The sequence below is a fragment of the Hylaeus volcanicus genome, chromosome 6 (genome assembly GCF_026283585.1).
Source record: "Hylaeus volcanicus isolate JK05 chromosome 6, UHH_iyHylVolc1.0_haploid, whole genome shotgun sequence".
Lineage (NCBI taxonomy): Eukaryota > Metazoa > Arthropoda > Insecta > Hymenoptera > Colletidae > Hylaeus > Hylaeus volcanicus.
Genome location: NC_071981.1, coordinates 14172204 through 14185670, shown reverse-complemented (window position 1 = coordinate 14185670; position 13467 = coordinate 14172204). Strand labels below are relative to the sequence as shown.

Below are 13467 nucleotides of genomic sequence, written 5' to 3'. Positions count from 1 at the left end.
TAGGTAAAGCGGTCGACTGTGGATCCGAGGATCGTGGCTTCGAATCCTCGTGCCTTATTTTTCGTTATAGACTCCTACATCACCAAACGACTCCACCATCAAGCCTGTACGTTTAATCGATACGTTTATTCTGTCGTTGCAGATCATTCTGTATCAACCATACGGAAAGTCGGTCGATTGGTGGGCATACGGCGTTCTACTGTACGAAATGCTCGTTGGTCAGCCTCCTTTCGATGGAGAGGACGAAGAAGAGTTATTCGTCGCCATTACGGATCATAACGTCAGCTATCCGAAGAGTCTTTCAAAAGAGGCCAGGGAAATCTGCAAAGCGGTGAGCGCACACAATTAATCACAGAAATCCCTCGATGTAACGACAAGAATTTAGATAAATGTGTACATTTTTGTATTTTTCAATATATCATTATGAGAGTATTGCTAATGGATTGGCGAGGCTTTCCCGATGAAAATGGCTACAAACACGATATGGTTTGAAATATTTTTAGTTATATGTTTAATAATGGTATCTAGTTACGCATAAATACGTTCATCGGGAAAGTCTCGCCAATCCATTGTTAATACTTTCACGAGGATATATTGAAAAATACAGAAATGTAAACTTTCCTTAGTGGATGATTCGTGACGCGAATGGCGACCAACGTGTTAAGGGGGTATTATCGTCTAGAAGTTTGTTTCTTCAGTAATTTTTAGGAATTAATTTTGCGAAAACTATCAAGCCTACAGTACCACGGTTTTTTATGCATAATAAAACACGTTTCAACTAACAACACAAATTTTTATGAAATACTTCATCGAAACCTATACAAGTTATGCGCTGTTATGCAGGTTGTGGCGTGAGACGCTCGTTCAATCGGGCGCACAGGCTGTGGCGGTTCTAGTCGTCTGAGACAGAAAAATAAATGTTCTTTTCAATCTATATGAATGTAGTTATCGTCTCAACTAGAATCAAGTAAGTACGAAATTTTTTATCGGAATCGCAGCTGTTTGAAAATTAAGGTTTAATTTTCAAAATTAAATCTCAACCCGGAAAATTGCCAACTAAAATATGAGAGCAGAGTTAAAATATTCAAGCTATCGGTATAATTCTAGTTCAGACCATAGGTGATGGTGCCCTCGAAATGCGTGTAAAACCAGAAGTCGGTCGGTCCAATAGTTTTTGAGAAAAACGTGTGCGCCCGACTTGAAAACTGTCGTTTCGAAAAAAACGCGTTTAAAGTTTGCTATACATTTAGCACTAATACCAGCGAACAGCCTTTAAGCCTCTGTAACTATGAGAGCTCTACGAATTTCAAATTAATACTTTAGAGGCACTTTCTCAAAACCCCAAATGATAACAAAATGCAAAAAAAAAAGAAAAACAAATCGAATGTTTGAAGTTTCTAGACGATAATACCCCCTTAAAGCGTTATATCGAGGGATTACCGCAACACGTTCGCTATCACTGTTCAGTTGACGGTTACTTCCAAAGAAATATCCCTTCTAATAACTGAAATAAAAAGCGGTCGATGCCAGACTTGGCACGCGCGTCTTTCGCAGCAATCGATGCGTCGCGTGTGTGCAACACGTCGTGGCGAACGTGTTAAACTGCAATTTCTTTCACGAGCAGTCACTCTGTATGTACGTTTCGCGCGGTTCAGTTCCTCACAAAGAATCCAGTGAAGAGATTGGGCTGCGGGCTGCGGGGCGAGGAAGATGTACGCAGTCACGCGTTCTTCCGACGCATCGATTGGGAGAAGATAGAGAATCGCGAGGTGCAACCACCGTTCAAACCGAAGATCGTGAGTATCGATGCATTCCCATGCAGGTCGAGGCATTTAAAACAACCCATCCGGATAACCCATTTATGTACGAAGATTGCGAAGAATGCACGAGGCAAAAGCTGTTTGATTTCATGGGAGAACATCGGGTCGTGATTCTTTTTTAATCGATGAAATGAAATTTTTTAAACGGTGGCCTAGGAATACCATTGACGCTTCTAAAGAAGTTTTGTCAGGAAACGCTCTTTGTTATTAATTCTTTCATTGTCTTAAATGCCTCATCTATTAGGTTGTCCCTAAAGTTTCTTTCGCGAGTATACACTCGATTATTTTATGTGATCGTGTTTATATAAATAGACAATCTAATTTCATAGATATTCATGTTTGTAACAGTAATGGAGCAAAATGAATCGTGCACAATTCAGTAATGTAACGTAAAACATAAAATATTCTGCATGTATTGCTTATTGATAAAGCGAAAGAAACTTTTGGCACAACCTAATACATACAATAATCCCTGCTTCTATGTCGTCACATGGATCGGTTCGTTTGTGTTTAATTTAAGAAAGGTAACACTTTCGTTGTATGCTTCACATTTCTCTCTGTCAAGAAACAAATTTAATCACAAAACTAATAAGGGAACAATTTTGAAGTGTGTTTGTTAGCTTGATGATTCTCGATATTGATATTACAAAGGTGAAGCCTGGTTGTTGATAATTTTAGTCGCGAGTGAAAAAAGTTTGCCAAAGTGCCAGGATAAAGAGTAACAACCAACTAGGATGATCCTGAACGTGACATGCAAGCGAGGATTACTTTATCTAACCGACGGTATGCGCGCAATTGGAACGCTAATGCCTCTCGTTTCGTTCGCCAGAAACATCGCAAGGACGTGAGTAACTTCGATAAACAGTTCACATCGGAGAAGACAGATTTGACACCCACGGACAAGTTGTTCATGATGAACCTGGACCAGACAGAGTTCATGGGTTTCTCGTTTCTCAATCCAGAGTTCGTGCAACACGTTTAAACGGATAGAGTTTTTTCTCGTTAGTTGTAACCTCGCCATACGTTTCCCCCCGCCATTTCCTGGGGTTCATCTTCCTCTTTGCTACTCAGGGCTTTCACCGTCATCTTCTTCCTTCCTCCTTCCCCCGTCCCCCGTCCACCGCCCCCACGATTCTATCCAAACTGTAAACACTCTCTTTTCGTTGTTTTTCCGCTTCGTATGCCTTGGGTTTCGGTTTGCTTGAGTCTCGGTTCCAGGAATCGTCACGGGTACAGGCACATCCGAACGACCCCTCGTTGTTTTCTTTTTACTTCTCACCTTATCAAAAAGTCTACACGCGACTTCTCGAGCGTATTTTTACCAAAGAATAAGGTGTGTTCGCGTGCACGTTGGTAGCGTCGCGCTAGAATAGGTGTTGAAACATGACGTTGATCGGGGTCGAACGGATTCGTCGAACGAATCCGATAAGCGTGGCAAGGTTAAGTCGAGGAAAGGACGAGAATAAAACTTGCAAATGATCGCGTTGGGAAATCGTGCTTGCCCCACGATTGAAAGAAACCGCGAAAATTTCCTAACTGCTGTCCTCGTTCTTCGCGTACATTATTATGCATTTACTTCAGTAAGTTCTACTGTCGCCTTCCAGAGTATATATATATATATACATATACATATAATGTACAGAGTAATTGTGGAAACTGGGACAGGCTGTAGCTTCTTTCTACGCGAAAATCGTTAAAAGTTTGATGGAGAAGATAGACGCGAGAAGGTAAATAAAATCTTATCTTCTTTTTTTTCTTTTTCTTTTTGTATCGGATGTAAGTCGTTCGAGATGGGTGTATTATAATTTAGCTTATTTAGAACAAGTGCAATTACACGTGGTTGAGAGAAGTGCACGACCTTTCAATTGATTTATTTACAATCTTCAGATTTAATATACTTTGTGAAGTATAATAATTATTTAGATATGGGAAAAGACAAAAAAACATAAAATGAAGAAAGGTGCGAGGAAGTTATTTTCAAATGGGCTGTATATACGCCAAAATTTTAGAGAAACATTAGTAATGAAGTGTTGCTAGTTCGGATAATTGAACAAGTTTATAAGGGAAAAACAAGAAACGTAAAGGAAGGTATTATTTCATGTTATAGTGAATCCAATTTGACAAAAATGACTGCGTAAAAAGTTTTATAAGGGCAAAAAACTGAAAAGTTACGTACAAAATTAAAAGATATACGTATAAAGCTAGGATTTTTAATGAATGGACACAGTTGAAGAAGGTGTGGATGATTCTGAATAGCTAACATATTGAATGACACAAGACACGGCAGAGGAAATGCAAAAATTGAGCACAAGTTAATCGTTAGAAGAACCAAAAAAAAGGGATAAACAATATGAAAATGTGTGGTATCATTTGAAAGACTACAAGTCCTCTACGAGTGAACAGAACCACTGACATTTTTTTTTAGAAATCAATTCTTCTTGTTATTCTACATATAAAAGTATTCAAATATGACTATTGAGAATGTAATTTTGCGAGATATTTCATATTTTATGATTTGAATATTTCTAATTTGTTAAATTTTTCAGTACATTTTTAAATCGAATAGCAGTTTTAAATGAATAATTATTTTGAATTTTCTCTTCTAGATTAGATTTCAGATACCTTACGAAAACGTCTTTGTAGCGGTTACATCCAATCAGAATATTCAATACAACGTGTCTCTACGGCATCCATCCACGCTCACTGTATCTCACAAATGTACCGGTACATATCAATTTTCTACTTATCAGCATTTATTGTACGTTTCAAACTGGTCCAATCCATTATTAACAAACAAAATCGACGACGATTCGAAACGTGTTTACGACGTGGTTTACGGTTCGACTATAGTCACGCTCAGGTACTACGTAATCCAGCATAATAACTACATATTTCAACATTCAGATGGCGTGCTTGAATGCAGACATAAATTACGAAACATTTCGTATTCCGTTTTCGGCGATCATATTTCAACGAGAATAATTGATTTACGTGAAGACAATATCAGTGTTTCGTTTACTATTTTATTTAAACTGTGGTAGGAGAAGATAATTTTCGAGGTTGTGCTTATAACATATATTTGTACCTCATCTTCGTACCGGACGTATGTATGAAATTCTATTGACTTTTATGTTTTAATTAGGCGGGATAGCTACCATTTATTTATTTGAATTATTGACGCAGGCAAGATTGAATAAACGAAAGGTAAAGGTTGTCGAAAGGTAAAATTTTGTAAAATGAATGCATGCTTTATGCATGTTGCCATCATTTAGGTATTAAGAGAGACAAAATATATAGCCCTACGCGAGGCACATCTTGGGTGCTGCTTCTAAACTTAACCTTAAATCTTGATACAATAAAGACGTATTATTACCATTAGTACTAATACTTCTACTGTTATTATTATTATTATTATTATTATTATTATTATTATTATTATAGTCTTTATTAGAGAATTCAACTGTGTCCTGTATCAATTTTTTGTACCTTCACCTAGAATAGAGTCACAGCCTGTTCCACTTTCCACGATTAGTTGGTACATTGAATAAACGAATGAATATATATATACATATATATCATTATACATATACGTATACAAGGTGTCCTGTATAAAATGTTACAAGCTATTTTCTCAGCAACTGCTGAAGATATCGCCATAATTTTTTCTTTATAATTACATGATACAGGGGTGCTCAATCTTCTAGTGTGTAATAAATTTTTATGAATTTTTTGTTACTTGGATAGGTCTTATAAAACTGAAACACATTTCTTTAAACCGTTCTATTTCTAATATACTACGTTGGTTTATATGAAGATAGCTTGTAACGCTTTATAGCGAGCAGCCTGTACATTGTACGTATACAGACACTTACACCACTACGATCTATTACACGATACACAGAAATTTCTATCGGTATTTCGTTAACGTTGCACTCCTCGTCGGTTTATTCTTCGTAAGTAGTGAAAATACGTACGTAGAAACGAGCCTTTAGGTGCTCAGCTCTCATGACGGGTTGAAATTTTATTAGCGATTCGAACGTTCGATTCGTGCGTCGTACATATAATATACGTTTACGCTGGTTACTCGCGTACAGTACTGGGTGCATACGTGCACACACACACGCGCGCGCGCGCGCGCTAGGAAACTTATGAAACACGACTACGTTTGTTCTCTGAAATTAATTGGTTGTCGAAGCACGGAGCCACCGTAGCATCTTGTCTCGAATTTGATTTCGTTGCTTCTCGTGGCACGTATTCGATACAATTTTTACGTCGGTAATGGAGTTACACGACTGTAAGTATAATTTGCGAGGCGAGGATACGTCGAGTCGTTGATGGATGTTACGGACAGACCTGGGTATATTTTCATTGAAATGACTATTGGAGATAACCGTTTGAAAAAAAGGTCTACCTATCGTTTTGAAGAACAATTTCACAATTATTTCAAACAGTTATTTCAAATGATTATGAAAAAGAAAATAACGTATTATTCGATATAATATTTCAAATAGTGTTATTTTAAAAGCGATCAAAGATATGAAAATAATTATGAACCTGAAATAATGTGTTATTTGAACTAATACTTCGAGTAATGTTATTTCATAAGTGCCCAGGTCTAGTTACGGATAATTGGTGCTGACAAATGATTAACGTGCGCTTAGCCGTCGCGAAGATAATAACGAATTACGCCCGTTTGTTTGTCCGTTGAATCGGACGTTGTCTTTTCTAGTTTCTATTACGCGTTAGCTCTCGTTCGCTTCCCCTGTTATTGTGTTATTTTTCCAATTCGACTTGCGATGGGATCGAGACGTATTTCGACCGACCGAATATCATTGAATATTATTGCTTTAAATTGATATTCATTTTGTATATATTGCGTTCAAATAACATTTTATTAACCCTTTGCCGTCTAGATTTTCTGATTAGCGTAAAAAGGGCAAACGTGATAAAATAATTTTTTCGCGAGGAAATATTTTTTCTTTAAAGTTACGAAGTTAATGCTTTTTGACTGGAGTCGAGAAGTATTTTAACCCGTTGAGTGCCAAATTATTGTTCTTTCAAAGTTGACGTTTATTTTTTTTTTATATGTTGTATTCGAAAATAGTTTATTAAGCGGGAAAAAATAATCGTTTCACGAAAGAAATATTTGTTCTCTAACGTTACGAAGTTAATACCCATTGACTGAGATTTAGATATATTTTAACCCATCGAGTGCCAAATTGTTTTAACAAAATTTACATTTACGTCCTATACGTTGTATTCGAGAATACTTTATTAAATAGAAAACATAATTATTTGTACAGTCGCGAAATGTCTTGTAAACGTTCTGCAAAGGACATGGGCGTCTAGAATTATAGTTGTACAGCACAGAGTGTGAAATAATGAATAACGGTACTGTAGACTTTTATAAACATCGTTTTAGCGAAAAATTAGTTATTAATTATAAAATTAATCACTGTGTCGATCCCATCACTAGTCTCGACCCGATCCAGACGAGTATGACCCTAAAAAAAAATGAATTGTGCATCCACGTTCGAAATAATTCACCGTGTCTTCTTCGTTGTCCCCCTTCGCTTGCGTATCTTCGCGTTTTCCGTTGATTCGAAACCGTGGAAGGGCCTCGGTGTTTCCTAAATGCTCTTCTCGTGCCTGAAATCCTTGCTCTAGTGATATAAGCCTTTTTATTGGGCCCGTTTCGACTCGGCTCATCGAGGACGAGAACGACCCAGAGGAAAATATCGAGTGGAAGAATACGAAGAATTGAAAACACAGATGGACAAAATTCGGATATAAATCTCGTGTAACGAATAAAAGATGCAAAAGGAACCTTTTAGTCGTTACTCGTCGAGTGAAAATTAATGTTTCAATTACGGAGTAAAAACGATCGAGTAAATGGTGGAAATGAATCCGTCGCGAGTCGTTTTTATTCGTCGTCTATTATTCGGAATAATATTTTGCCCATTTGTGGCGAAAGGAAACTTTGAGCTCGATCTCCGCGAACTGTTCTCCTTCTCGAATTTTTCTCTTTTTCGGTCGGCTTGCCCGCCGACGCTCGATAGTAGGATTAATTATTGATTCTCGATTAATACGCGTTATTGTCGTAGAGGTAGTTGACCAGCCCGTCGACTTAAGACGGACGTATCCTTTTTTATACACTTTGTGTCAGAGACTCGTCGAGCGATGTTCGGTGGTCCGTTCAACGGGTGAGGAATATGTGAAAATCGAGAAACGTTGATTGATCGATAGCGATAGGATTAACGGTGTATCGCGTATCGATGATGTTCGAGCAACTCGACATCGAAGTACTTAACTACGAAGTATCGAAGTTCCATGTACTTGGTGTCTATCCTTGATAACAGTACTCTCGTGAATGTGTCAATAACGAGACGGAACATTTAATCGGATATGAAACGAACGGTAAAAGAGAAACTGTAATTGTCAATAATTACAAGTTCTTAGATAGGACCGATTACAGTATTATCAAGTTGTCACGTGCTCGAAATTAAAGTGTGCTAACTTGGAAGGCAAAAGTAGATGAAATTTGATTCTCAGTTAGATTCGACTTTATACAAAGTATTATCATTTACGTTGACAGAGACTCGTGAATGAATGGTGACAATCCGTAGGACAAGTCGACGAAATTTAGATGTGAACGTGGAATTCTCGTTTCAATATATTTAGAATAATTATTAATGTCTACGCTCCATTTGTAGAACATTGACATCGATCCATAATTTCACTGAGAACGTACCGTTATCAAAAATGGACACCTAGCCCACGTGTGGTTTTGTAACTGTTACCTGCGGATACCTTTGCGCAAGTATCGCCAAGATTCGATGTAAAAAAAAAAAAACAGAAAAAAAAAAGAACTTTGCTCTCTGGTATCAAGAGTATTGATTAGGTATTAGTCCCGTCGCTACCGAGTGGTTTCTAGTGGAAACTCGAAGATTCCTAAGAACCGACAAGTTTGGAATACGTTGGCAACGTTGGCGACGCTCGCTCGTCGAGGTTACTTTAGAAAATGAAATAATCACAAAAGAGACTCGTACATTTTTCCTTGACTCGGTCTTCGATTCGTATCTTTGAGTCGATCTATGATTCTCCGGTTTATCGATTTATTCGTTGCCGCGTAGCGAATGGCGTTTAGCTTAAGACTAGTGTAAAAGACCACGGTAACGCGGATCGTGGATTTAGCGCTTCGGTAACTGAAAACGAGTCAAGAAGATAGGTAATTTCGTTGCCGATTTCCGTGCTAGAATATACGAAGAGTAGCACCATTGCAATCGTTAGAGCGTTTATATTATACATACGGTAATCGATGGATAACTGAAACGAAGTTATCTACGGCACTTCTCTTTTAATTTGTTACGATTAGACTACGAATTATATGCATTTATGACGTAGGATAATACAGAAAACACACGTAAAATATACATAATGTTGAATATATTCTACAATAACTCATATAATTCAATACTCGTTATAATTCTATTATAATAATATTGTTATTTTTATCTTGCGTCTGTGGGCATACCTTTTGGTTATGTTTACCATGTACGTATTATTTTAATTTATATCATAAATGCATAAAATTTAATTGTCACGAAGATATATTAAAATTTTAATTTTGATTAACGAATAATTCGTTCCAGTTACATCGCTCGTAATCCAATTTCGTTTCAGACGTCCAACGATTACCATATTCCCCTTCTCCTCTCGACCACATCCCCGAATCCCTACCCCGACTGTCCAGCGATGGAAAGATTACGAGTTCGCGAGTTTCGGAACAAATCGAATATATTAATTGCGTCTTATTAAGCGTGTTCCAATAAATAAGTATGTATATCGTAACGTAGTTCTCGCCCCCTTATTCAGCGGGTGATCCAATCTTGTTCTTCGATCGGGCGAGCTTACGTAGTCTCGGCGGTGTTCTCGTCTTACCTGATTTAATCGTTCGAGTCGGTTCACGTCGAATCCAGAATTCCGACCGTTCAACGACAGAGATGAACAACGCGATCATCTTGCACGTGTAAACATTTTCCAACGACGAGAACGAACGATAAACAGATCCGTTTATCCGTTTACTCGTCGAATGTAAATTACAGTTGGAGTGAAAATGTTCTACGATAAAAAGATAATTCCATTTTTCTAATCGAATAAACGTCACGAATAAATTGGCGCACGTTGGTTTCATTCGTTATCCGTTATTCGAATAAAGTGTAGCCCCATCTCTGTTCAATGGTGATTCATCGCAGGCTGGAAGGGGTAATGGACAGAGAAATTTCCATTCTGGATTCAATTCGCGACGCGTCCAGGGTAATTGGTCTCGGAACATTTACATTCCAGAGATAGTTCGAGCGGTGATCGAGCAATTTCGTTTAGGTACTAAATATTCGACCGCGAGACTGCGTGACCTCTGCTCGAGATCTATTTTTGTACCAAAAACATGACGGAAAATGAACAAAAAAAAAAGAAAAGAAAAGAAAAGAAAAGAAAAGAAAAGCAAATGAAAATAACATAACAGTCGAAAAGGGGGATCCGCCGTGACCGCGACGGGGGATTCCCTTAACTTCCTACTCGTTCGAGTGGACGGTACTTTCTTCCGTCACCATGCCGTGGCGTCTTTCATAGCGGTCTTTTAGCCTCTACATGATTCAAAACACGTTGTAAAAAGTCACTGATAAGGATTAGTCGATAAGCCGACATCAACATCGGAAGAACGATCGATTCTCGAGAAACGCAGCTACCGGCTAGCGAAACGATTACAGCTGTTCGATGGAAACGAGGTTTAGTGGAATCAGGACCGTGGCTAGGTAGATTCGCGTTCACTATGCTAATGGAATACGTAACATGCGTCCTTCCCCGGCTAGTTTTACATTAAGTACACGTATGTATGGTTAGTGTTATGTACGGTTGTTAAAAAAAGAATATTGATCGTTGAATTCTTTGAATTCTTTGAGAAAAAGAACTAAAGTAAATAAAATCGTTTTCACGATAATTGGTAATCGTGGAAATAGTAATCAAAGAATGAGAGAATAGAAAATGATGTAACTTTTACAGTTTTGAGTTTATGGGAGGTGAACTGGATTTTTTAGTATTTATTATTAAGATAAAAATTTAGGAAAAAAATACTTTTGTATAATCAGTTAATGGAAACAGTATTGCGTTACAGAATAGTATTTAAAGGAAATATTATATTGAAGGAATATTGTTTTAGAAAATAATATTTAAGAGAGTATTCTTTTACAAATTAACGTTTAGAAATTCAGTACTTTTTAGGAATAATAGGAGATGTGTTATGGGAGTTAATTTAATTTTAAGGACGCTTGTCGACGTTCTTTTAATATTGCGCCAAGGGACACGTGTCCCTTTTTCAACTGCCTTGTCACGGTCTTAAGCGAAAAAACAACCGGCGATACGAGAATTCTCTAATCGAGAGATCATGGAATGTGTCAAATCAAGTGACAGTGTTTTTACAACAATCGCGCCAATTTTATTCTTCACACTTTACCGTCCGCACAATTCGCGTAAAAATGAATTATATTTAAAATGTATTTTATCTATAGTCTACTAATTGTTTCTTAGAGAATAATTGTTACTGCAGTAATGCTCGATTACATGAGAAAATTTCAAATCCTTATCACTGTTTGTTTCTTCTAGAATTAATTTGCAACCAATCCCGATTAATTAAGAATCTCCGATTCCGATTTTTTTTTATTTAATCGAGCACTGTATTCAGTTAATTACGATAGAAATATTACTCCGTTATTGTTGAACACGACAGTAATATTAATATTTACTACGATAAATCGTTATAATTTTATTAATTATATTAATAACTACATTATAATACGAATATTTTGTTTACGCAATACCGGGGATATTATGCCGAAATATTCTTATTTGTTATTGATGATATTTATTATACGTATTATATTCTTTGTTAGCATATGGACGTGTGAAGTTTTCCAAGATACTTTTGTGAACATTACAATTGTTAAAACGTGAAAACTTTCTTCTTTCAAATAAGTTCACCGAAAAAGATTAATAGTTTAGATACCAAGATGGAGTTTCATTCTATTTTTTTTTTTCAAATAAACAATTCGATTAGGATCGGTAAGCGTTGTACGATGATATTATATTATGTATCTGTAAATATTTGCGATAAAATAGAAACTTCTTTGGTTATAAGAATACAAAAATCTATGTAACTACATATATAACAAATTTATACTACAAAGAAATTTCTAATTTATTCCAAAAATGTCCCATCAAGAAACCGAAGATATATACTATCCCAGATACGAGCAATACTCGAACTCACGCGTGCGTGACAGCGGACGGTAAAGTGTTAATAGAGACATAGGACCGACATTGGCATCGATATCGATATCACTACGTCTCTATTCACTTCCCTCCTTTTCTTTTCACCTTCGAACGCTGAATTTCCCTCCCAAATATTTCCTGTTTCCACTTTCGGCGCTATCTGTTTTTTGTCTTTGGCATACTGACCACTATACTCGTTAAAACTTCCATTTGAAGAGGTAAGGGGTAGAGAACGGTACCGCTTATGCAATTTTCGACATCGACGGGATGAGCAGGCACGCTCGTTCACCGCGTTTGGAACGAAACATGCATCGAAACATTACGTGGACGAACATAACCTCTCGTCGAAACGGTTCTCGGACCGTTAACGGCGAAAGTTATGGCGAGAAAGTAACTTCACTTCGTAAATCGTGCACCTTCAATGACATATCTTTTGCTCCGCGCAATTGTTTACGATCTGGTTGAAAGAACGCGACGCAGAGCGGTTAACGAGCACGTCTGCTGGTTCGATAATAAAAATAACAAAGATTATTGAGATTTCAGGAGCCAGATTCTTGCAGATTGGTCTGCCCAAGGCTTTAGGATGCAAGGTATGCTTTCAATAAACTATCTCGACATTATGCGTGTAACGAGCTTTTTAACAAGCTTTTGCACTGTGATAGTGCTTGAAATACTGAAGCTATTGGTGTATGATTTCAGGTATAAATATTAGGTGTACTGGAAAGTAATGTTGTTTGTGCAATTTTAAATACTTGTTTATCACTCATCAGCTCATTGATTTTTATCGATACGGCGTTGAAAATTTGCACACTAAATGGCAAAAGGCTGTTGATAACGAAAGCGATTACATAATTGATTAAAAATAGAAATTTATTAAAAATTTGTTTGAATTTAACGTAAAAGAAACGACATTACTTTCCAGTCTACCTAATAGTTAACAATTTAGAAGACATGGTAAAGTTTTGAAGATATCTGTACACTGAAGATTCTGTATCTGAAGATATCAGGTATAAAAAAATAGAAAACCTTCTTTATATTTTAACATCAATTGGAAATCAATAAATTTGTATGTTTTAACATTTAACTACAGATTTCACTAAATTTAACATTTTTAATTTCACGAATCTGATAATGTATGAATATCCTTAAAGGAGTTTCGTGTAAGCTGTTCAAATTACTGATTCGAATTTCAATGTATTATTGTATTTTGTATAAATTTGTATGTTTTAATATTTAACTACAGATTTCAGTAAATTTAACATTTTTAATTTCATGAATCTGATAATGTATGAATATTTTTAAAGGAGTTTCATGTAAGCTG

General features: G+C 36.7%; 1 protein-coding gene across 4 annotated transcripts in view; it reads left to right on the top strand.

Moving 5' to 3' along the window:
* The window catches only part of LOC128878004 (protein kinase C, brain isozyme), a 68224-nt gene extending 56314 nt beyond the window's left edge, over positions 1-11910 (top strand). For 3 of the 4 annotated variants that reach the window (XM_054125748.1, XM_054125746.1, XM_054125749.1), the window contains 3 exons: positions 143-331; positions 1656-1796; positions 2650-11910. In XM_054125748.1, the coding sequence (XP_053981723.1) occupies positions 143-331; positions 1656-1796; positions 2650-2802 (483 nt within the window). In that variant the 3' untranslated portion in view covers positions 2803-11910. The remainder of the gene's footprint in view (positions 1-142; positions 332-1655; positions 1797-2649) is intronic. The other variant, XR_008457331.1, reaches the window with a different exon arrangement.
* The last annotated feature ends 1557 nt before the right edge of the window (positions 11911-13467 follow it).